Genomic DNA, 23,003 nt, shown 5'->3' on the forward strand with positions numbered 1-23,003 from the left:
TGTTAAGTCTATAAAAGAAAAGTATATGGTACTGTGAGAAAGTATACGTAGCAGATCTAATTTAGATAAAAAGTTGTATAGTTTGAAAATATTAGGTAGAGCCTATGGATGAATGAATGAATGAATGAATGAATGAATACTTGTGGTTAACTTGACCATAAACATGATACAGTTATAATTATATGGTTGGAGAAGTCAGGAAGTCATCAAGGAACATATACTTTGGAATTGCAAGTATGTGTTCCAAATACTCTGAAAGTTTGATCCTATTACAGATTTTGTGTAAGTTCAAGAGAAATCACTTCCTAGATGGAGGAACATTTGCAAAGGTTGGCATGAAGATAATGTTCTAAATCTGTGTATGTGTTTTGTTTTATATTTATTAAATACCTGTTATGCATTGGGCCACAATATAGGTACCTTCTTTACAAATGCAACTGTATAGAGCAAGGGTGGGGAACCTTTTTCTGCCAAGGGCCATTTGGATATTTATAACATCATTCTGGGGCCATACAAAATTATCAACTTAAAATTAGCCTGCTATATTTGGTCAAACATTTAACTAACTCACCCCTAATGCCTTGGCAGGGCCAGACCAAATGAATTTGCAGGCCTTATTTAGCCCAAGGGCCAGACAGTCCCCCCTGGTATAGAATAAAAGATCAAAATGTCATCTTAAGTCCCTATAAAGGCATCTCAGAGACGCTGCACATCATTAATAAAGTACAAAATATTTTCAAAGCATCAGGAATCAGAAAGATTTGAAGTATCCAGAATAAGTCTAGAATGTACTTTTTCATGCATCCTACAGAAATACCTAAGTGAGGTAATCAGCTCCTAAGAGTTTAATATCTTAAATCTATGGGCATTAGAAGAGCTCCAGATTAAAGAGTACAGGCACTTGTTTCAGTGGTGAGTTATTGAGGAATTGAGGAATCTCTAGGTGTGAAGGCCTTGGTCTTTATTCATTTTGGATTAAAGACAACCCACCTCAAAAAAAAAAAAAAAGATGAAGTCTGTTTATAGATTTTGTGTGTGTGACAGTAAGCCACTGGGCCTCTAATTCTAGTCTTGAAAAAGATTCATACCCCAAAATAAAAGGATTCAGGAAAAGTCATGTGAATGACATAAGAAGAAATTTAAATGCCTTTTAAAAATTGATTTGAGAGAGAGCGATTGACTTGTTGCTCCACTTATTTATGCATTCATTGGTTGTTTCTAGTATGTGCCCTGATTGGAGTTCAAATCCACAACCTTGGTGTATCAGGACGGTGCTCTAACCAACTGAGCTACCTGGCCTGGGCCTAAATGTCTCTTTATTATTATTACTAGAGGCCCGGTGCACGAAATTCATGCACTCCGGGGGCGGGGGGGAGGTCCTCAGCCCGGCCTGCACCCTCTCACAGTCCAGGACCCCTTGGGGGATGTCTGACTGATGGCTTAGGCCCGCTCCATATGGGACGGCCTAAGCTCTCGGTTGGACATCTTTAGTACTGCCGTGGAGGCGGAAGAGGCTCCTGCCATAGCTGCTGCGCTCGCCATGAGCCCAGCTTCTGCTGAGCAGTGCTCCCCCTGTGGGAGTGCACTGACCACCAGGGGGCAGCTCACGTCACAGTGACCGGTCGCTCCACCATTTGGTTAATTTGCATATTAGCCTTTTATTATATAGGATTATAATTTTATTTCAGAGAAGGGAGAGGGAAAAAGAGCTAGAAACATCAATGATCAGAGAGAATCATTGATTGGCTGCCTCCTGCATGCCCCCTATTGGGGATCGAGCCCACAACCTGGGCATGTGCCCTTGACCGGAATTGAACCTGGATCCTTCAGTCCGCAGGCCGATGCTCTATCCACTGAGCCAAACCAGCTAGTGCCTAAATGTCTTTTTTTTTTTTTTAAGTAAGTTGGCTGCTTACTTTTAGTATTAGACTTTTTGGCTATCTGAATTTAATGGCATTTAAGGTATCAGATTGAGGCTACTTTGCCCATGTTTATCTCCAAGAAAGGAGAGGACTAGATACGACTTTATATGAAAGTAGGGTGATGAATATAGAGGGGCAGTTGGTCCGAGAGGCTTTCATCTCACTGCTGCCAACACATGTAACAGAATGTAAGTCTAAGAGCTAAGAATTCTAACTCAAAGACCCTTGCTTAATTCCCAGCATAAGTTCTTCATCACCAGAAAGACCACTAGATGGTGCTCTTAGTCACCCATTGTACTGACACATCCTGTAAACATAAGATACTTTTCTTGCCTAGCCAAAATCTGAGTTCTAACTAGCTTTAAGTCTTAAGATGTAGCAAGAAAGAATGATCAGAAATCTGTTAAGTATGCAGACTATTTGGCATTTATATTCAGTCATTTATTTAGTTACAAAATTATTCCATTTTATATGCTCCTGCCTTGTTGTCCACAAGAAGTCTTAAGACTTTAGCCTAGCCATCTCACCCTCCCTTTCAATCCTTTGTCAATCTTTTTTTCACTTCATGGACTCTCTTTCTTCCCCTTCCCCCACCCCTGACAATTCTTCCCACCCTGTGTAGATATTTTCCAAATAATACACATTCTTTAGCTTACAGTAAAGATAACTATCTGCCTAGGATAAATTGTCCAAGGACTTATTCCCTCTGCATTTAATTTTGAGAAAGTTTTATATTTTCATGCCAGGATAAGTACTTATACAGTTTGACTTCTTAGCAATCTTTGTTCCCTTGTTCCCTTCATACCAAACCCTACCCTGTACATCTGTATATAGCTCCTGAGGACAGAAAGGACCCATTTTCCTACTTAATGAAGGGGGAGGGGGGTAATTGATATATGTTCAAATAACTCATGTTTTTGCCCACAGATAGTCTTTATTTATTCTTTTAAAGTTCTTAGAATGCCAGTTTGGAAGACATTTTTTGATCATTACAATCATAGTTCATATATATATGTTATTTTTCATTTTCATCTAAATTAACTCAGACTTGTCTTCTTCTCAGTTAGGCTGGTATTGCAAAGTTTTACTCTATTGCTATGAAAGACCTCTCAGTAAGATCTGACATCTTGCTCTCTAGTCCTTCTTTTAGAGTATTTGTAAACTTAGAATCAGTTATTAAGTTCCATATTCTAGCAGAAAATAAGAAATGAATACATTATGAAGTTAATCTATTTTTATAAGAAAATTATCAAATTTGAGACATTAAGAGAAAAAACCTAAAGATTTAGATGCACTTAGAAAAAAAAAAAGACAAATAAACCTCCCAAACTTTAGAAAGCCTAGAAACTTTTAAAATATTTTATTGGAAGACTAGGATCAATGTGTTTCAAAAAAATATTCTTAATGGCATGGCTAAGTGACAAAGAGATATCAAAAGAGGGAAGGCTTATTAAATGATAATAAAAGATGATCAAGGGAAGAGAACAAAGAAACCCCAAAATACAACAAATATACAAACCGAGAATCTGAATGAGCCAAGAAGGAATCTGAAGACAGTTCTCAGAGTGATTCTAAAACATTATTATTCAAGTTTTTAAAACTTTGAAAGTTGAAACTTATCTTCAGAATTATTGGGTCTATTGGACAATATTACTAGAAATGAATTATTTGTATTATTATTAATTTGCTCAACACATTTATTGAATATTTTCTGTACACTGAGCAGGGGTTGGGTATAGAGGTAAAAGAAATTATCTCTAATTTTTCCACAAGCTTCTTGTTTAGTAGAAGAACTCACAGTTTAGGTTTATTGTTTTTTTTTTAAAGATATTTTTAGTGATTTCAGAGAGGAAGGGAGAGGGAGAGAGAGATAGAAATACCAATGATGAGAGAGAATCATCGGTCGGCTGCCTCCTACATGCCCCAAACTAGGGATCGAGCCCACAACCTGGGCATGTGCCCTGACCGGGAATCGAACTGTGACCTTCTGGTTCTTAGGTCGACGCTCAATCACTGAGCCATGCCAGCCGGGCGTGACAGTTTAGTTTTCTTTGAAGAAAACATCAGGAGTGTTCTCACCTACCATCAATTATTTTGAAATAAATATACTAAATATGCATAGAATGTCCTAGATTTACTCTGTCCAATAGCCATATGTGCCTATTAAATTTAAATTAATTAAACTACAAATTCAGTTCAGCACAGATATAAAACCATTATTGCAGAAAGTTCTCTTGGACAGTGTCATTGTACATGTAATCAACAAGCCAGATGTGTGTATCAGTTTCCAGGACAGGATGGCACCCCCTTAGAATTCATTTGTTTATTCAGTTTTTCTTTATTCATTTAAGAAATTCTCATTGACTACCATTACTATTAGGCATTGGGCTAGGTGGCAGAGATATAAAAGTGGAAGTACATTCCCTACCCTGGGTGAGTTCATGGTCTGGTACTAGCCCCAGATAGATAAACAAGTATAAGATAGCAGAATGGGTGGTGTAGTTAGGCAGTGCACAGGAAGTTGCACTGAAGGCACAGTGGAGGGATCTAACCCATCCTGCAAGGTACTGGAAGTCTTCCCTAGAATATGATGCTTGAGTGGAAGGATAAGTAAAAGTTCCATGGAAAAGAAGCAGAAGTATTGAAGGTAATGTGGAAAGAGACAGTGGCATATGTAAGGAAATGCAGGTAGTTTGGTAAGGAGTTTCAGGTGCCCCTAGGGCAGTGGTAAAAGATGAGGCTGGGGGATAGGTAAAGGTCAGAGTATAAAGGATCTTCATTGTCTTCTTTTATTGTGAAGATGATGGGGAACCACTGAAAGATGTTAAGCTCTGAAGTGGCACAAATCACGTTTACATCTTACATAAGTCACACTAGGAAAAGTGGATGGATGGAGAAATGGCACACAAGAAAAGGGAGACAAGATCAAAGTATGTTTTATAATAATCCAAGCAAGAAATGAGGATAGTTCGAATAAGGTAGACACAGATTCAGACTCAAGACATTTTTAAGGTAGAAGCAACAAGATTGATTGCCTGCATTGAAAAGGAAAAAATATGAAGCCATTGATAAATTGAATAGCATATGTCTTCTGTGCTAGATGATTATCAGACTGCTCAATAGCCTCCCATTCTAAAAAGAGAGAGAGAGAGAGAGAAAGCCTGAAAGCTATCATCTAGTGGGGGTAACTGAGGGAGGTATTTCAAAGGGGATGTCTCTTCTAGCTGCAAGAGCTTATGCCCTGTTCACTAAAATAAGTAATCGTGATGATCAAAGCAGATTGTGAGTGAGAAAGTGCTTTGTAAACTTAAAGTGCTATATAAATTTATGGCACTTATAATTTGGATACTAAGCTCTTTGGTTTAATGCCAAGCAATGGGGCTTAAACTATAGTATCTTAAACAGGAACTGAGGGAGGAGAAAAATGACAGATTATTTTCAGCGTAGAAAAATTTGGGGAGAATAAGTACATAATAATTGCAAATGTAATTGAAATTAAGCTGATTTTTATGCCTGCTAGATAAAGTAAGTCTCCCTGCATTATAGGAAGTCCTTATTTTTGTGTGAATGTGTATGTATATGTGGTGACGGTAGAGGCTGAGATAACATTTACAGTCTTGGTTGGAAACCACTAGGGATTCATAGTTAAACTAGAGGCCCGGTGCATGCATTCATGCATGGGTAGGGTCCCAAGGGGGTGGGGGTGGGGGAGCCAGGATGCGATCAGACCTCCGGGTGGGTGTTGGGATGCCCTTGCTGGCCCAGGACCCGGGTCTGTCCCGCTGACATTTGTGCCAGTTGTCGAGAGCCACCTGGCAGCCACTTTTATATCCTTTCTTCTGCGATGTGTGAGGCCGACTTCCAGGAGGCCGGCAATGCTGTCAGGATTGTGCTGGTGGCGCTGGTCCATCGGTGCCTGGCCCGTTCTCTGGCGATTGGACCTGCAGGACTATTGAGGGAGTGGCTGCCACCGGGCTGGTGGGCCGCCAGGACAGGCCTGTCAGCTGAGTGGTGCTCCCACTGTGGGAGCGCACTGACCACCAGGGGGCAGCTCCTGCATTGAGCGTCTGCCCCCTGGTGGTCAGCCCGCATCATAGTGACCGGTCATTCCAGTCGTTCTGGCCGTTCCAGTCGTTCTGGCTGTTCCAGTCTTTCTGGTCATTCTGGTCATTCCGGTTGTTCAGTCGCTTAGGCTTTTATATATATAGATATTATTTGGAAATAGTAGCCTAGGCGTGTGGCCAAAAAAGCCAACAATATGCTGAATGGTACTTAGAAAGGGTTTTTTAAAATTTAAAAAAAAACACTTTTACTTTTAATAGGCTGTTATAATTTTGCTTATTTTTTTTTGTTTTGTTTTTCATTAAAATTTGATGGTACTAGAGAAAGGCAACTCAGTTATCTGGGACATGGTAGGGGGTAATAGGATTGCCACAGTATGAAATTATGCCACTTTTCATTGTATGAAAAAACAGTGGTATGAGTAAATTATACTAAATAATTAAAAGTGTGGCTAGATTTGCTTAATAAATCTTAATTTTCTGGAAATAGGGGGCCTGAGAAAGGTGAGTGCAGTCACTTATCTAATGGGCATAACTCCTTAGAACCTAGCAGAGAACCAAGAAGTAATGGCGGGCCCTGACCGGTTTGGCTCAGTGGATAGAGCATCGGACTGCGGACTTAAGGGTCCCAGGTTTGATTCTGGTCAAGGGCATGTACCTTGGTTGCAGGCACATCCCCAGTAGGAGGTGTGCAGGAGGCAGCTGATCGATGTTTCTAACTCTCTATTCCTCTCCCTTCCTCTCTGTAAAAAATCAATAAAATATACCGTATTTTTCCGGCGTATAAGACGACTTTTTAACTCAGGAAAATCTTCTCAAAACCCAGTCGTCTTATACGCTGGAAAATACGGTATTAAAAAAAAAAAGAAGAAGTAATGGCAGGGGGGCGGGGGGAATGGTGTACCTCTGAGTAATCAAAAGGTTACTTATACTCAAAAGGTACATATTGTATCCTGAAAGGCATATATAAAACCCATTAACCTTACTTGTGGGAGGGGTCCTTGCCCAGACTGTATTTGCTCTTACTTTAGACATACATTATATTAGTTTCAGGATGATTTGATATTTGAATATATAAAAATATTTTTAATTTTTTTATTGATTACATGTGTCCATATCCCCCCATTGCCCCCCCACCCCACTACCATACATGCCCTCACCACCCAGTGTCTTGCGTCCATTGGTTATGCTTATATGCATGCATACAAGTCCTTCGGTTGATCTCTTACCTCCCTCCCCCCTCCCCAGCCTTCCTGCTGTAATTTGACAGTCTGTTCGATGCTTCTCTGCCTCTGTATCATCTATATAAAAATATTTTTAATGATGATCCAGATAATTAAGAAAAGTTCAAATAATATTTAGTATACTTCAAAAAAGGGAAGTATTATGTTATAGATTAAAATTTTATAAAATATGCTTAAGGTTAAAAAAAGAGTTTTGATGCTTAAATGAAAAATTATCATTATCTTAAAAACAACAGCAACAAAAACATTTTGAATTCTTCATGCCTTAAAAATGCCAGACAAATGAAGCAGTGCTAGGCTTTCATATATTTACTAGAGGCCCGGTGCACAGATTCATGCACCAGTGGGGTCTCTTGGCCTGGCCTGCACCTTCTTGCACCTTGGGGGATGTCAGACTGCCAGTTTCAGCCCGATCCCTGGAGGCCAGGCCGAGGGACCCCACTGGTGCATGGGGCCTCTAGTATGCATATAAGATCTTTGGTTAAACTCTTCCCACCCTCCTCACTCCCCCCTCCCCTCTTTCTCTCTGAGATTCATCAGTCTGTTCCATGTTTCCATGCCTGTGCATTGAGTGTCTGCCCCCTGGTGGTCAGTGCTCAACATAGCTAATGGTTGAACAGGCTTTTATATATATCAATTATTTTTAATTGTGGATTTATTTTTGTTATTCCAAAAACGATAGAGGCTGAAATTTTAAATAATTTCTAAAACACTGGCTGAGATAAATTCGCAAATGGAAAATCTATAATGTTCTCTAAGAAAACCCAGATATTAATGGGTAGGGAGAATGGTTGCAAGCAGTCTCATTCTTATCCGAGAAGCTTGAGTATAAAACTATAGGGTCTTTCTTATGAGCCAAGTCTTTTGTCTTCAAAATTACTAGCATTGGGCTTGTCTTCAACTTAACTAAGCAAGCTACGTATTACAGTTTTTTTAGTACCAAAAAAAAGGTCGAAAAAAATCTTTTGAAATATGGTTGCAATCTTTTGTTAATATATCTTTTAATTCTTAAAAAGGTATGATGCCTTTATGGAAAAATATTAAAAGATCAGAACAAACATTCCTGCATCATCCCCATTTTGCTCCTTAGAACATTTTACCTGTCGTCTGTCTACATGTAAAGCTGACTTCTTGCATGTCTGCCTGTTATTGCTGTTAGTTAGAGGTAGGATTTTTATGAAGCATATTCTGTAACAAAGCAGATGTTTGAAATATGCTGACAGCCGTGGAATTGGTATAGTTTCAAAATGCTTCTATAATCGTTCACCTAAGGCTAAAAAGAGTCAGAAAACTTCTCTTGATTGAAGTATATTACTACCTTGAACTTCATGTAGAATAACCCTTCTAAATTTATTGTAATTAAGGATTATAGTGATTAAATGGCAGATTAGAAGTTTAAAATTATTAAAATATTTGTGGTAATGGGTGTGGCGAGTGCTCTCAGTAGTGGAAATTGAAGGTTATAGTCTTCATTTGAAATGGCTATGTGTAAATATTATAATACATTTATAATGAGTAGAAATTAATTTAGCGGTTAAAAACCCTTGTATATTTTGCAATCTTGTTTTTCTCCTTTTTTTATTTTTTAAATAGTGTTTGCCAACTCTGAGCCGGTGCCAGGATTCCAGGGGGATACCCTGCAGCTAGCATTCATTGACCTCAGACAAGTAAGATGTAATAATGTCCTTCTCATAAAAAATATTGCTTTTTTTTCCCCTTTTTAATGCTATAGGAATGCGTGTTTGCCTTGAAACAACCTGTCTTTAGAAAAGTGCTTCTTTGATAACTATGTATTTGGCCCAGTTTTTATTCAGTGTCTCAACTCCACGGAGAATTCTCTTCGGGTAACATAATCATTACCCGCTAAGCACATGTCTAAAGAACAATTTTATACTTTGACTTAGTGACACTTGGATTTTAAGTTATTTCTTAATTGTGTCATGATCACATGTGAAAATTGGTGTGTAGAACATGAGTGTCAGGACCCAAGTTAAAGGTAAATTATTACATTCTATGTAGGAGCCTCTTGCTTAAAATTTTGTCAGTGGTAACGAATGCTATTTTCATAAATTTTCTGTATGCCTCCAGAAAGAAGGTTAAAATTAAAGAGGTAATTATATATTTATATAATTCTTTTCTAGTACATAATTCAAAGTGTAGTAACAAATATGACAATTTTTAGATCTATTCATTTTACTACTCTTGAACACCTCTACTCTATTGTCATTTTCTTTATTTTCTCCCTGTTACTCTTTTTTCCTTTCCCCCCATATTTTTTTTCTTATTCCTTTCTTCTTCTTTCCTCCTCCTCCTTTTTCTTTTTCTTTCTTAATCCTGGGATTAAGGAGCTTAATAAAGCTGGGAGGCACAAGAGTGTGGAGGAGGGTGGATCCAAGTGAGAGGGCTCAGGAGAATTGACAACAGGCATGGCTGCTGCCCTTGGCCAGAAGAACCAAGTGGAGCTGCAGTTAAAACAAAGACGCTGTGCTCTTGGTCTGTTTATGGTCCCATCCCCTTTGGGGCATGGAGATGACGAGATGGGGCTCCACCACTGGTATGAATAGATGCTACCCCAGTGATGTTTAGAGCAGGGCCAATTGGAGCAGTTAAGGAGCTCTGATTTAAGGAAGTGTTTAAGAGTAGAGCTGTTTTTGCTCTAATTCCAAACCAGTGTTCAATAAGTATTTATGAACTATTATGTACTGGTTATTTGGAGAGGGGAGATGTGGTTGAAATAGATACAACGGTAATATAAGACACAGTTTCATTCTTATGGAGCTTTAAAATCCTTTGGAGAAGCAAAACACCCACGAACTGTTAGGAATACTTATAAGACAGTGAATCATATAGAAATAAATGGTATAGCTTCAGTTAGGGTTTAGAAGGAAAGTGAAAAAGCAATTCCTGTCTCTCTATTGTGTTTGTGAAGCCTGAACATATAAAATATATTTGTATTTATTTCTGTTTGCAATCAGTGCTTATGTATTATGGCAAACAAAGAGTACTGTGGATGACCTACCTCTGTATGTGATTAGCCTTACTAATAGGGGAAGATAGTAGAAAATGAAGAAGGCGAACTCTGAATTTCCACACCAGTTTACCAGAATATGTTCTTTCTATTGAAGCTAGATCCATTTTCTGTGGAAGGAGTTCTCTCTGTAATAGTCCTATTGCTCTGAACAAGCTGATGATCTAATATAGGAAACCAAGTCCTTTTGCAAGTTGGAAATAGGTTTGGTTGTATATTCATTTCCCGGTTAGGTTATGGACACTTACTGGGGTATGCTTCCCTATTGCAAGAACATGAAATGTCCCCCAGTGCAGAGTATGTGATTTGGAGATAGCTCCTATTACATACAAATAATCTGTTTACAGAAACTTGACATTTATTTTGTGACATTTTCTCAGTTTTATATGAATTTGTATGGAGTTAACTAGTTTATAATCTCACTGTAAGATTGTGAATAGGACCACAAATTTATTGAACTAGTTGATAAAGCTTCTGTTCCTTGATTTGTCCAGATAAGTGGTTGGTTTAATGCAGATTAAAACTCTGATCCCAGGTACTTTTTTCCTTCAAAGACAATCATCACTTGACAGCAAAGCCTCTTTACAAGCATATAGCTCCCTAGGGAATTATTATTAAGGCATACTTATAAATATTAATAAACATCTCAAGTCTTTTTGGCTGATTTTACTCTTCAAGTGTGTGCACTTAGAGGCATTAAGTCCTGGTTGACTTTTCCTCATCAATGTAATTTCTTTAAGAGACTTTGAAGTGAATTTAAAAATCTATTATGAAACATTTAGAATTCTGGAATCTATTGTGACACATGTAGAACTTTTAAAAGATTTATATAGAAATAACTAATATAAAACACAATTTTATATTAGTAATTATAATTGGTAGTTAATATGCAGTGGAAGTGACTAGTGGATAGAAAATTTTGATGAGCTAATTTTTTATGTGTTGATTTTTCTATTTTTAAAAGGGGCTTAAATTATTTCCCCTGACTATTAATATTAAAATGTAATCATACTCTGTTGTTATTCTTTTGTATTCTAAAACAAGAGGATGCAGTTAAGTCTTGTCTTTAGATGCTAGACCACTGTGACATAACTTGAATTTCGTGATTTCAGAGGTCTGGATTTAATAACTTGATATGGAAAGTTATGTTTCACCTATATTTGTTTTTCAAATTAATTTATAAACAGTTAAGTGGTGAAATGTCAAGTATGGGAATTGGCCAAAAATAAAATTAGTCTTGAAAACTGAAGTCTAATTAATATGAGGGGATACAAGCTTTTGTATCAGATGTCAGTGATTATTTAAATAAGGATGCCTTCAAGTTTCAATAGTGTTACATTCCTGACTTCATAAAGATATTTTATAGCATATTATTTTAACACTTTTATATGAAGTAGCTTATCACCAAACATAAAGAGGGTGTTAACACTTTTATTTACATTTCAGTTGAGTTTCTACACTTTTCCTTTTTTTTTTTTTTTCTAGTCTGTGATCCATTTCTGTCTTAATAGGGTGGCTGACAGTTCTTTTCAAGTATACTTAGAAAGGCAAAAGAGCCCTTTTCATAGTACTTATAAGGGGTCATGCTTCTGTTTTTTGGTTTGAATTTGATACTGCTTCGTGAATTGCTGGGTATGAAAGATTAGGAAGTAGGTCCAGTGGTCAAATTTTACCTGCCCACCCGGACTTTGCCCTGAGGTCAAACTCCTGATATTTGCTGTTCTGAATAGAGGAGTTGATGACAAGTATGAGCTGATACAAGAGGAAAGTTAGAACCATATCAAAGCTGAAGGCAAGAGAATTGGGACTCAATGAGAGACTGTAGCTAAAAGATGGATCATCAGAATTGCCCTCTTCTCAAGAAAAGGAAATAGCTGACCTGTGAGTGAAAAGACTTTATCATCCTGCCAATCATATGCTTGCTAATGGAAGCCAGTTATCTCAACAATATCTTAAGGCCCACTGCCCCAAAAGACAATGGGGAGGATTCGCAGTACTGATACTGCTTTATGTGAATATACTGCCTCAGTCAATTTTCAGCGTGCTGCTTGAACATGATTAGTATGTGTAAACTTTTTCTAAGTAAAACCTATCATCCTCCTACACCCAGTTCTGAAATTAAGTCACTAAATGATAAAGGACTGTGATATACTTATGTGTGTCTGATTTTTAACAAAGAGCATCTATTTTGTTAACTACAATCTCTCAAATAAATTGCAGATGAATATGTAAACTTCTTTTGACATTGTATGAGAACCTTAACATTTTAAAATTATTTTTATTATAAGACTTTATATAATATATAGTACTTAGTGATAATTTAATAACTCATTTTTAATACATAGAAATATTTCACTAAATACCACTAGAAAATGAAGTGTCCTATATAACTGAGATTAATTTTCCACCAAAACTTTTAAAATGTAGCCAGTTTAATAGGAAATTTTAAAATATATCTCTTGCCTTCATAGCTTCTTATTGAGCATAATTCTCACGGTAAATTGAGCACCCATGGCTCACTAATCTTAATACTAAATCCTCTTTACCTGGTCCTATTTCACTTTGTGATAAGTTAGACTGGTAATATATCATTGCTGCATTTGATAATATCTTGATTATCATTTAGGCAGTATGAAAAAGCTTAGGTAGGTTGATTGATAATGCAGGTGGGATTGAAGCTAATAAAACAATATCTTACCCAGAGAATGTTGGTTAATGTACTGTTATCACCCTCGAGCAGTGTTTCATAAAGTGTTTTTTCTAGGAATACTGATTTCTCAAGATGAGAAAATATTTCTTTTTTCAAAAAGGTTTCAAGTCAGGTATGTTTAAGAAACTCTGATTCCGTCTTAGAGACTTACCATGTACATTCAAATTGTAAGGGCTGAGAAATTTTGCAGTAACCCAGCATTTCCCATACTCAACACTTCTCTCACTCATTTTGGGTTGTATTACATGAAACTTACTTTGTGAAATGTTGCTTCAAGTCAAGACTCTGGCAGCCTCCTCTAGATGTCTATCTTTGACAGTTTGGGATCAACAAATTTTTAAAATAGTGACTTGGATAAATACATAGAAGAAATATGAATTATATGCATAGATTACATAAAGCTAGGAGAGTTACCTAAGATGATAGAAGAATCAAAATGCCATCAGTACGATTGAGTGATAAGCCAAAGCCAACAAAGTAAAATTTATCAAGGGAAATAGTAAGTGCTGTATTTAACTTTTAAAAATTAAGTTTAAAAAAAAGACAGGCTGTAGAAGTCTGACTCATAATATGGAAAAGATCTAGTAGTTTTAGTTAACCTCTGAATGCACCAACATTGTGCTGGGGCTTCTTAGATTGCATTAATGAACGTGTGGTATTTGGGTTAGACCACTGCACTTTGGGGCTAAGACTGTGTCTCAAGTATTGCATGATATGGACACACACTGGAGAGCACGTGAGAGAATTACAAGACTAGTGAGGGCTCAGATACCTAGAAGTGCCTTTTAAAAATCTGGGAATATTTTGGCTAAAGCCTTAGAGAGGTATACTCATAAGTGGTTCTTATTAGACTAGATATGAGTCAAGTATACCATTTTCTTTTTTCTATTAAAATCCTAAGTTATAAAAATTTCTTATAATTCTCCTTTCCCCATCCAGGATTAGGTCCTGTTTTCAGGTATTTGATTTTAGGCAAACTAGGGAAAAAAGGAATGATCATTCCTCTGAACCATGTGTAGACAATTTGAGAAAGAATTTGAATTTTGCAAAATATATCTGTATCTCATAAAAACTTTTCAAATAAATGTTTTATTGAAGTACTAGAGGCCCAGTGCATGAAATTCATGCACAGGGGAGGGGGGGTGCCCTCAGCCCAGCCTGCACCCTCTCCAATCTGGGACCCCTTGAGGGATGTCCGACCGCTTAAATGGGCGGTCGGATATCTCTCTCACAATCCAGGACTGTTGGCTCCCAACTGCCCTCCCCTGCAGGCCTGCCCCCCCTCAACTTCCCTCCCCTGCAGGCCTGGGTCCCCCACAACTGTCCTCCCCTGCAGGCCTTGTCTCCCCCCCCCCCCCAACTGCCCTCCCCTGCAGGCCTGGTCCCCCCCAACTGCTCTCCCCTGCAGGCCTGCCCCCTCCCATCTGTCCTCCCCTGCAGGCCTGGTCCCCCCAACTGCCCTCCCCTCCTGGCCTGGTCCCCCCCCAACTGCCCTCCCCTGCAGGCCTGGTCCCCCCCAACGGCCCTCCCCTGCTGGCCTGGTCTCCCTCAACTGCCCTCCTCTGCTGGCTCGGTCACCCCTAACTACCCTCCCTGCTGGTCTGATCTCCCCCAACTGCCCTCCCCTGCAGGCCTGGTCCCCCCCAACTGCCCTCCCCTGCTGGCCTGGTCCCCCCCAAATGTCCTCCCCTGCAGGCCTTGTTCCCCCCCCCCCCAACTGCCCTCCTCTGCTGGCCTGGTCACCCCTAACTTCCCACAACTTCCCTCCCCTGCAGGCCACCTTGTGGTGGCCATCTTGTGGCGGCCATCTTGTGTCCACATGGGGGCAGCCATCTTTGACCACATGGGGGTGGCCATCTTGTGTCTTGGTTAAGGAATTTCCAAAAATAGGGACTTTTTTAAAACGCCATGGGACGCGGGACAAATTGTTAAAAATTGGTTTTGTCCTGCCAAAAGCGGGTCGATCTGGTCACCTTAGTCTTGGTGTGATGGTCAATTTGCATATTACTCTTTTATTAGATAGGATAACTTACATTCAGGCAAATTATAGGTCTACTATTGCTGATTTTCCACCAATTGAATATATCTCTAACACCCAGGTCAAGAAAGGAAACTTGACTGATGGATACCTCAAAAGAGACCCCACCCCTCACTTCACTTCTCACAATCATTAGTTACCCTTCTTCCCCTTAAAGCATAACCACTATCATGTCTTGTAATACAATTGATAAATTTAGCTGATTTTGAACTTTGTATACATGAAACCATGCAGTATCAACGTTTTGGTTCTGCCTTTTTTTACTCAATATTTTGTGCGTGAGATTTATCCATGTTGTTAATGTAGTTGTAGTTCATTCATTCCCTTTGCTGGGTAGTTTGCTGTTACACAAATAAACCATAATTTATACATTCTACTATTGATGGACATATAAGTTGATTCTAGTTTTACTGTTACAAATTATGCTAACATGACATCCTTTTGCATGTCTTGGTGAACATATGCTCACATTTCTGTTGAGGTATTTACCAAGGAGTGGGATTGCTGAGTCAGGGAGTGATATGTATGTGATCAGTTTGGATAGATACTGTGAAGCAGTTTTCCAAAGCAAGAGTGCTAGTTCATACTTCAGCCAGCAATGTAGGAGAATTTTTTTGCTCTACATCCTTGTTACCACTTGATACCATCTGTCTCTTCCATTTTAGCCATTCCAGTGGGTAGATAGTAGTTTTACATTGTGTTTTTTTTTTAAAAAAAAATACTTTTCTTTATTGATTAAGGTATTACATATGTGTCCTTATCCCCTCGTTACCTTCCTCCCCTTCTTCATGCCCTCACCCCCCTGGTGTCTGTGTCTATTGGTTATGCTTATATGCATGCATACATTGTGGTTTTAATCAACATTTCCTTTATGACTTATAAAATTGAAATTTGTTTCATATATTTATTGTCCATTTGAATATTTTCTTTTGTGAATAACCTGTTCAGGGTTTTTTTTGTATGTGTGTTTTGGGTTGGGTTTTTTTTTGCCATTTTTTTTCTATTGGATTTCTACTTTTACTGATTTGTAAGTTCTTTGTATATTCTGAATATGAGTCCTTTGTCAATTATATATATATTACAAATATGTTCTGCTTTGTGGCTTGTCTGTTCATTCTTAGTGATGTCTTTTAATGAGCAGAAGTTCATAATTTTAATGAAATCCAGGTTATCATATTTTCCCTTTATGGTTCTTTTTAATGTACTGTTTAAGAAGTCTTTGCCTACCCGTAAAATTAAAAGATATTTTCCAATGTTTTCTTCTAAAGTTTTATTGTTTTACCAGTCACACTTAAGTTTATAATCTATCTGAAATTGATTTTTATACATAGTGTGGAGTGCAAGGTTCAAGATTCATATTGTTTTATATGGTTATCCAGTTGACCCAGCATTATTTATTGAAAATAATTTAATCTCTTAGTATTTTAAAGTAAAATAATCGTAAAACACAAAACTGTGAGACATAAATGATATATGCCTCCAATGTAAAAGTAAAATTATTTCCATGTCTTTCAATTAACTGTATGCTTATATTTTATGGTTTATGTCATCCCTCATTCACAAATTAGTTGTAGGGTTGAGGTTTTTTAAATTCCAGCCTCACTATATCTCACTACAACAAAGGTACATTTACATATAAAGCAATTCTAGAGTAAGTATTCATGACAATATCAGCAATATAAAAGCTAAACTACAAGCCCAAGAGGACAGGACTCTCCTTTATTTGTTCCCTGCTGTACATCCATTGCTTACTACTGTTCCTGGCACAGAATAAACATCAAATGTTGAATAAGTGAATGCAGATTTTTTAGCTATACTAAAAAGTGTTTTGTTGTGGGTTTATTTTTCTGTTGTTTGTGTTTTGTTTGTTTTGTTTTGTACTACCTGATTAGGTATTGACATATTCTACTTAAGTTATGTTCCATATAAACAAACATTCTTTAAAGGCGGTAATTTTTTTTCTATTTCAATTATTTTTTATGAAAGTATTTCTAAAAATACATGACACATTTCTCTGCCTTCTCAAGTAAAAAGTGTAACAAATGTAAATATTTTTTTATTTATCCTGTTCACCATTATGGATACTAAAATAGTGCTATAAGTTATTTCTAAGAAATGTTATCATTGCTCCAAAACCAATTCATATTCTATCAATAAATAAATATTTTGGACAGGGGCATTTTAGGAATTTAGACAAAAGCAATATACACTTTAAGTGATCAACAATGACTAGATATAAAGCAGAACTTCAAGCAGCATTTCCTGTTCTTTGAAACAGTGAGTCATGAAGAAAGTAAACTGTGGTCAAATAAGTTTAGGAAATCCTGCATATTGTGTCCCTCTCTTATAAGTTTACAATTTCATCAGCACATTAAAGGCTCTGAGAAATCCTAGAGTAAAGGTGTATCTCTTTCTCCAAAAACCTGTTTGATTACTGAATACTTTTCACAAATGAAAAGCTCTGGCTATCCTACAAAGCAGTTATATAGTACACAGTTTGAAAACACTGAGGTACCTGGACCACTGTTGCATTACATTAGTGTGTGGATTCCTAGGGCTGGACCGGATAAAACAGAGCACTATGGCAGCAAATAGATAAGCCTTTCAGTAGATCTGTGTAATTTAAATATTAAAATGTAAATAATACAAAAATGATGAAAAGTAGTAGTTAAGTTTTCCAAAAAAAAATTGTTGAACTTCCTTTTTTAGATGATTGTGTGAAAGATGATAATTACTAGAAGATTAATGCTGCTTAGATGCAGGGAACCAGGCAGTCAGTCATACAGAATAACTTGTTTTTCAGAAGCATGAAACAGTAACACAGGATTGCTTGTGAAGAATGAAAAGACTTAAGGGGGGAAATTAAAATACCAGCTTATGTGGAGTTCAGATCCTAACAGTTGTCAGATTCCTTAGTGAATCATCAAGGCTTTTGTTATTGAGCCACAGTCTGCATACTTTGAAAGAAAGAAAGAATATATTCGCTACTCCCCCCACCCCCACCCCCTTACTAATACACTGTAAATGAGATGGGAAAAGTTGGAAGGAGAGATATTTTGGTAAAACAATCAAGGTAAGTTCTATGTTTTCTCTGTGTTGTAAAGAGGTCTCCTACTATTAAAAAGGAAATACAGTTGAAGTGACTTTTTTCAAGATAATTGCACCTTAAGACAAAAAAATCTAATACCAAAATAAGAACCCTAAAACAAAGCCAAACTTCCACAAAGAAAATAGTGGCTCTTACTATTTAGTGGTACTAAAAATGTGATGAGAAAGTTCTAAGTCCTTTAGAACCTGCAGACTTTTTTTTTGCCCAGGTGGTTTACTTTGTACCTTAACTTAGCCTATGCGCCTGCAGATACTGAAAGAGAAGGGGAAGGGGAACAAAAGTGACTTTGTTCAGTTGGTGTCTTAGCTGACACCAAGTCCACCCTAGCAGGCAAGGGAGGATTTTTACACCTGAATCTATTCTTTTTTTCTGCCATCATTTCTTTGATCTGACATAACTTAAAAAATACATTTTGAAAGTCATTTTGTGACCCTACACATGCATCTTGTTATTAATGGTACCCAGGGAAGTTTCTCTGCCTCTAGAGAGTTCATGGACTGTTTGGAATATTAAGCCAATCTTTTTTAGTGTGTGTGTGTGTGTGTGTATGTGTGTGTGTGTGTATGTGTGTGTGTGTATGTGTGTGTGTATGTGTGTGTATGTGTGTGTGTATGTGTGTATGTGTGTGTGTATGTGTGTGTATGTGTGTGTGTGTGTGTATGTGTGTGTGTGTGTATCCATTTCTGGAACTTGACTTGCTCTCTTCATCTCCTGGTCCCGTACAATCTCATTCAGTTAGAACAAGAGTACAGTGTAGTCTATGCCAGTGGTCGGCAAACTCATTAGTCAACAGAGCCAAATATCAACAGTACAACGATTGAAATTTCTTTTGAGAGCCGAAAACCGACTTCTGCTCATGGGCCACGAAGTTTCAATCGCACCGCACGTGGTATTTTGTGGAAGAGCCGCATGTGGCTCGCGAGCCGCGGTTTGCCGGCCACTGGGCTATGCCATTTTTAAAGAGGCAACTTCTCAGATCTGTTTTCTTACCATGCATGCCATCAACACATGTGCCATTTTCTTTCATGAAAAATTTCAAGTCGGGGCTTCTCAATACAATATGCTATGTGAAGAGACTAAGCAGCCATTAGCCATGGCTATTACTCATTTGACCACTTTTATATTCTACATTTTGTAGAGAAATCTGTTAGGAGTGATTTTGCAGCTTTTTATTTATTCTCCCCTCCCCACCCCCCCTGAGCCTTCAACTCTCTGTGGACTGGAATTGGTTATAACATAGATTGCATTGCATTGCACAAATGTTCTTACATGCCTTACACCTGGGGGGCAGGGGGGGGCCTTTGGGTTGGTTTTAAGAGACTTATGCAAAATTTTGCTTGTGTGTGTGTTTTTCTGAGAAGAGGCTCCAACATTTTCAAAAGATTTCAGAGGCATCATATATGACGTAACTGCAGTCCTCTAACCACCATTGTTCTAGGGAAGCTAAAGGCTGTCAGGCAAGCCAGATCTGCCCCGTTTTCAGATATTTCTTCCTTTACTCGACCAGTATTTGAGCACCTGCTCTGAGCACTGCTTTGAGTGCTGGGGATACAATGGTGAGCAAAGATAGCAAAGATCCTGCTGTCATATCTCATTTTGTTAGAGGGAGATCCACAACTAACAGTCATCATTTCAAATAGCTTTAGGTCCTATGAGAAAAATATAGCAGGTCAGTGTGATAGTGACTGGGGGTGAGGTGAACCACGTCAGATTGGGTTGTCAAGGAAAACCTCTTTAAGGAGGCAACATGTGAGCAGACATCTGAATGAAATGGGAAGATATGGGGAGATAGCACACCTGGCTGAGGGAAGAGCAAGTCAAAGTCCTGAGGTGCTATCAAGGAAGAGAATGGATAATAGTGTGGCTGCAGTGCAGTGAGCAAGGGGCAGAGAGGTGCAGAGGAAATTGGAGAGTATCAGAGCCAAATCATGTAGGGTCTTGTTAAGGAGTTTAGCATTCCAGGGTTTTAAGCAAGTTAGTATCATGCTCTGATTTTTATTTTTAAAATGTTCTGGCCGCTCTAAGGGGAATAGATTGAAAAGGAACAAAATTATAATCAGGAAGAACAGTTAGGTGATTATTTTGGTAGTCTAAGCTACAGATGATTGATTACTATTAATTACTGATCATGTGGTTCACCACATTTCACAGTGACTTCTTTGTATGGACTTGGAAGTTTCTGGTTTATTTTTTAATATTAGAAATAGTTGAATTTAGCCCAGCCGGCGTGGCTCAGTGATTGAGCGTCAACCTATGAGCCAGGAGGTCATGGTTCAATTCCCAATCAGGGCACATGCCCGGGTTGTGGGCTTGATCCCCCAGTGTGGGGTGTGCAGAGGGCAGCTGATCAATGATTCTCTCTCCCTCTTTTCCTCTCTCCCTCTCTCTTCCTCTCTGAAATCAATAAAAATATATATATTTTAAAAAAGAAATAGTTGAATTTATCCTGAGCAATTACTAGTTGTTGTTGTTGTTGTTTTATCTCAAGAATACTGTGAGTTATCTAACTAATTATATTGTCTTCTTTATTTGGGAGCTACAAAGCTTCGATGTATAGGATAGCATCACATGCATTTTGTATACAGATCTTCTCTGCCACCTTTACTTTTTCTTGTCCTTAACTTTTCTCAGTTATGAAGGTGTAATTTGTCTTGCATGTATTTTTATAAGTTGCTTTAAAATCCCTTTGGAACTAGCAATGTGTAAATAAAATAAACATTTGTTAGTGGAATCCTAAAGCTGCTTGCAATAAAAAGAATTATGTGTGAATGGATTTTCATTTGTTTCTTCACTTATTCATTCATTTGACAAATGTTTATTGAGTGCCTACCATAGTCAGCCACTGGGGACACAGAATGGAACAATAGACAATAAAATAAGAGGTAGACAGTTTGAGACATGAGTGAGTTAGAATCACTGAAGATAAAGATAAAGACTATTAGATTCAGAAACATATCTTGGCTAAAGGATAGAAATTAAGGTGTGTAAAAAGAAAGCCACTGAAGTATCGAAATGGTATGTTGGGAAGACACTATTGTGTAGGAAATCAGGAAAGAAGGTGGAAAAGTCCTGCTTTTCAATAACTTTTATACGACCTTGCGAAACTGTTTCCTGAACTATTTTAACTATATATTAATGGTTTAATGAAATGTTTGAGGGAAAATGCTTACAGTTTATTTCTGGAAGAAGTCTTTTCCATGGTATGCCTAATCTTCATCACTGAAATTAGTGAATTGTGCCCTAGCTGGTTTGTCTCAGTGGGTAGAGTGTCAGCCTGCGGACTGAAGGGTCCCGGGTTCAATTCCTGTCAAGGGTACAGGCCCGGGTTATAGGCTCCATCCCCAGGAAGGGGCGTGCAAGAGGCAGCCGATCCATGATTCTCTCTCATCATTGATGTTTCTATCTTTCTCTCCCTCTGCTTTCCTCTCTGAAATCAATAAAAATATATATTTAAAAAATAAAAATAAAATTAGTGAATTATGTGAAGCTTGCATTGAAGAGGTCATTAATTAAGTCAGCAGCTGCCATCTGCCTGTACTTACCGTACTTCATCAGGATGGCAAGGCTGGTGTGCCTGGTCTATATCATGGCGAGCTATGAGAAGCATAGTTCCTTCCAGAAGCATTGCTTCATGAGGGAAGTACTCTGGCACCCATCTCCTTGCTCTCATTATACCCTTCACCTACTTCTCCCGCCCTTTTTACAGTCTGATAATCCTTCTCTACCATACTCCCACATGGTGATAAAGTTTAGGAAAGAAGTTCAGATGTGCTTCACCATCAAAAGATAGGAGAGCCTGATTGTATTTGACTCAAAATGAACAACTTTGGATTCTACCTAAAGGGACATGAACAAGCCTTGGATGTTGTGAAGGAATTGTTTGGCCATAATTCTTGCTATGGAGACTGGGCGTCTGCCAAGACTTTACTTTGAAATTTCTGCCTTCTGTTTCTAATCTTAAGGCATCATAACATACAATTCTTTTGCCACTAGTCCAGTTTATTCTTTTACGATGAGGAAGAAGGCACTTTTAAATAACAATTATTTCCACTATAATTAAACAAATCTTCTTTTGTTTGCATTATATTTGTTACTATATTGTATACACACACTGCTTGCTTAAACTTGCCCCAGTGACTATTTCACAGGAACTTTCTTTAGAAGTTTTAAAGTCTTTGACTTCTTAAAGTATTAATGGGATTTGCCAAAGTTGTAGTATCTGAATGCTTGACTAGATATAGTAGCAGGACAACAAGCTTGTTCACACAGCTCCTCCAGCAACCATTTTTCCCTTAGACAATCCTCAATTCATTTGAAGTGCCAAAGAATTAAAGGAAGATGTATGTGGGTTTACTCCTGAATACAGCAAGACCAGACATCTCACAAAGTTTACCTTAAGGTCCAGATATTAGAAAAGTATGCTGCCCTTTGGGAGAGCTTGGATTATAAAGGATTAGTCTGAACCTAAATGACTTTAGCCTTTTTGTCCTCTTTTGTTCCAGTGTCATAATTCTGGTACTTTACACTTTATGTGCTTAACTACGTATGTGACTTATGCTCATAACCTTCAGTTATTGATATAAATTTGGAATTCATAGGTTCTTGTGATTCATTTAAGAGTACAGGTTAGAGAGGCCCTATCTCCAAATACAGATACATTGGGAGTTAGGGCTTCAAAATATGAATTTGGGCGGGGGGGCACCATTTAACCCATAACGCTCAGACTAACAAAACTGAAAGGATTTATCACCAGTAAATGTTAAAAGAAGCTCTTCAGAGAGAAAGAACATGAGATTGGTCAGAAAAATTAATTTACATAAAGACAGGAAAATGAGAGAAAGAATAAATGAAGGCTTTTTTTTAAAAAAGGTTAGGTTAGAGCTGGTTTGTA

The 23,003-nt window shown here is 37.9% G+C and overlaps 1 protein-coding gene across 4 annotated transcripts in view; it reads left to right on the forward strand.

The window, feature by feature from the left end:
- EXOC6 (exocyst complex component 6) overlaps positions 1–23,003 on the forward strand; it is a 133,931-nt gene that overhangs the window by 92,838 nt on the left and 18,090 nt on the right. For all 4 annotated transcript variants that reach the window (XM_079793461.1, XM_079793462.1, XM_079793463.1 and 1 more), the window contains one exon: positions 8,821–8,894. In XM_079793461.1, coding sequence (XP_079649587.1) covers positions 8,821–8,894 — 74 coding nt within the window. The remainder of the gene's footprint in view (positions 1–8,820; positions 8,895–23,003) is intronic.

Source organism: Cnephaeus nilssonii (assembly GCF_951640355.1).
Source record: "Cnephaeus nilssonii genome assembly, chromosome: 16".
In the NCBI taxonomy this organism is placed as follows: domain Eukaryota; kingdom Metazoa; phylum Chordata; class Mammalia; order Chiroptera; family Vespertilionidae; genus Cnephaeus; species Cnephaeus nilssonii.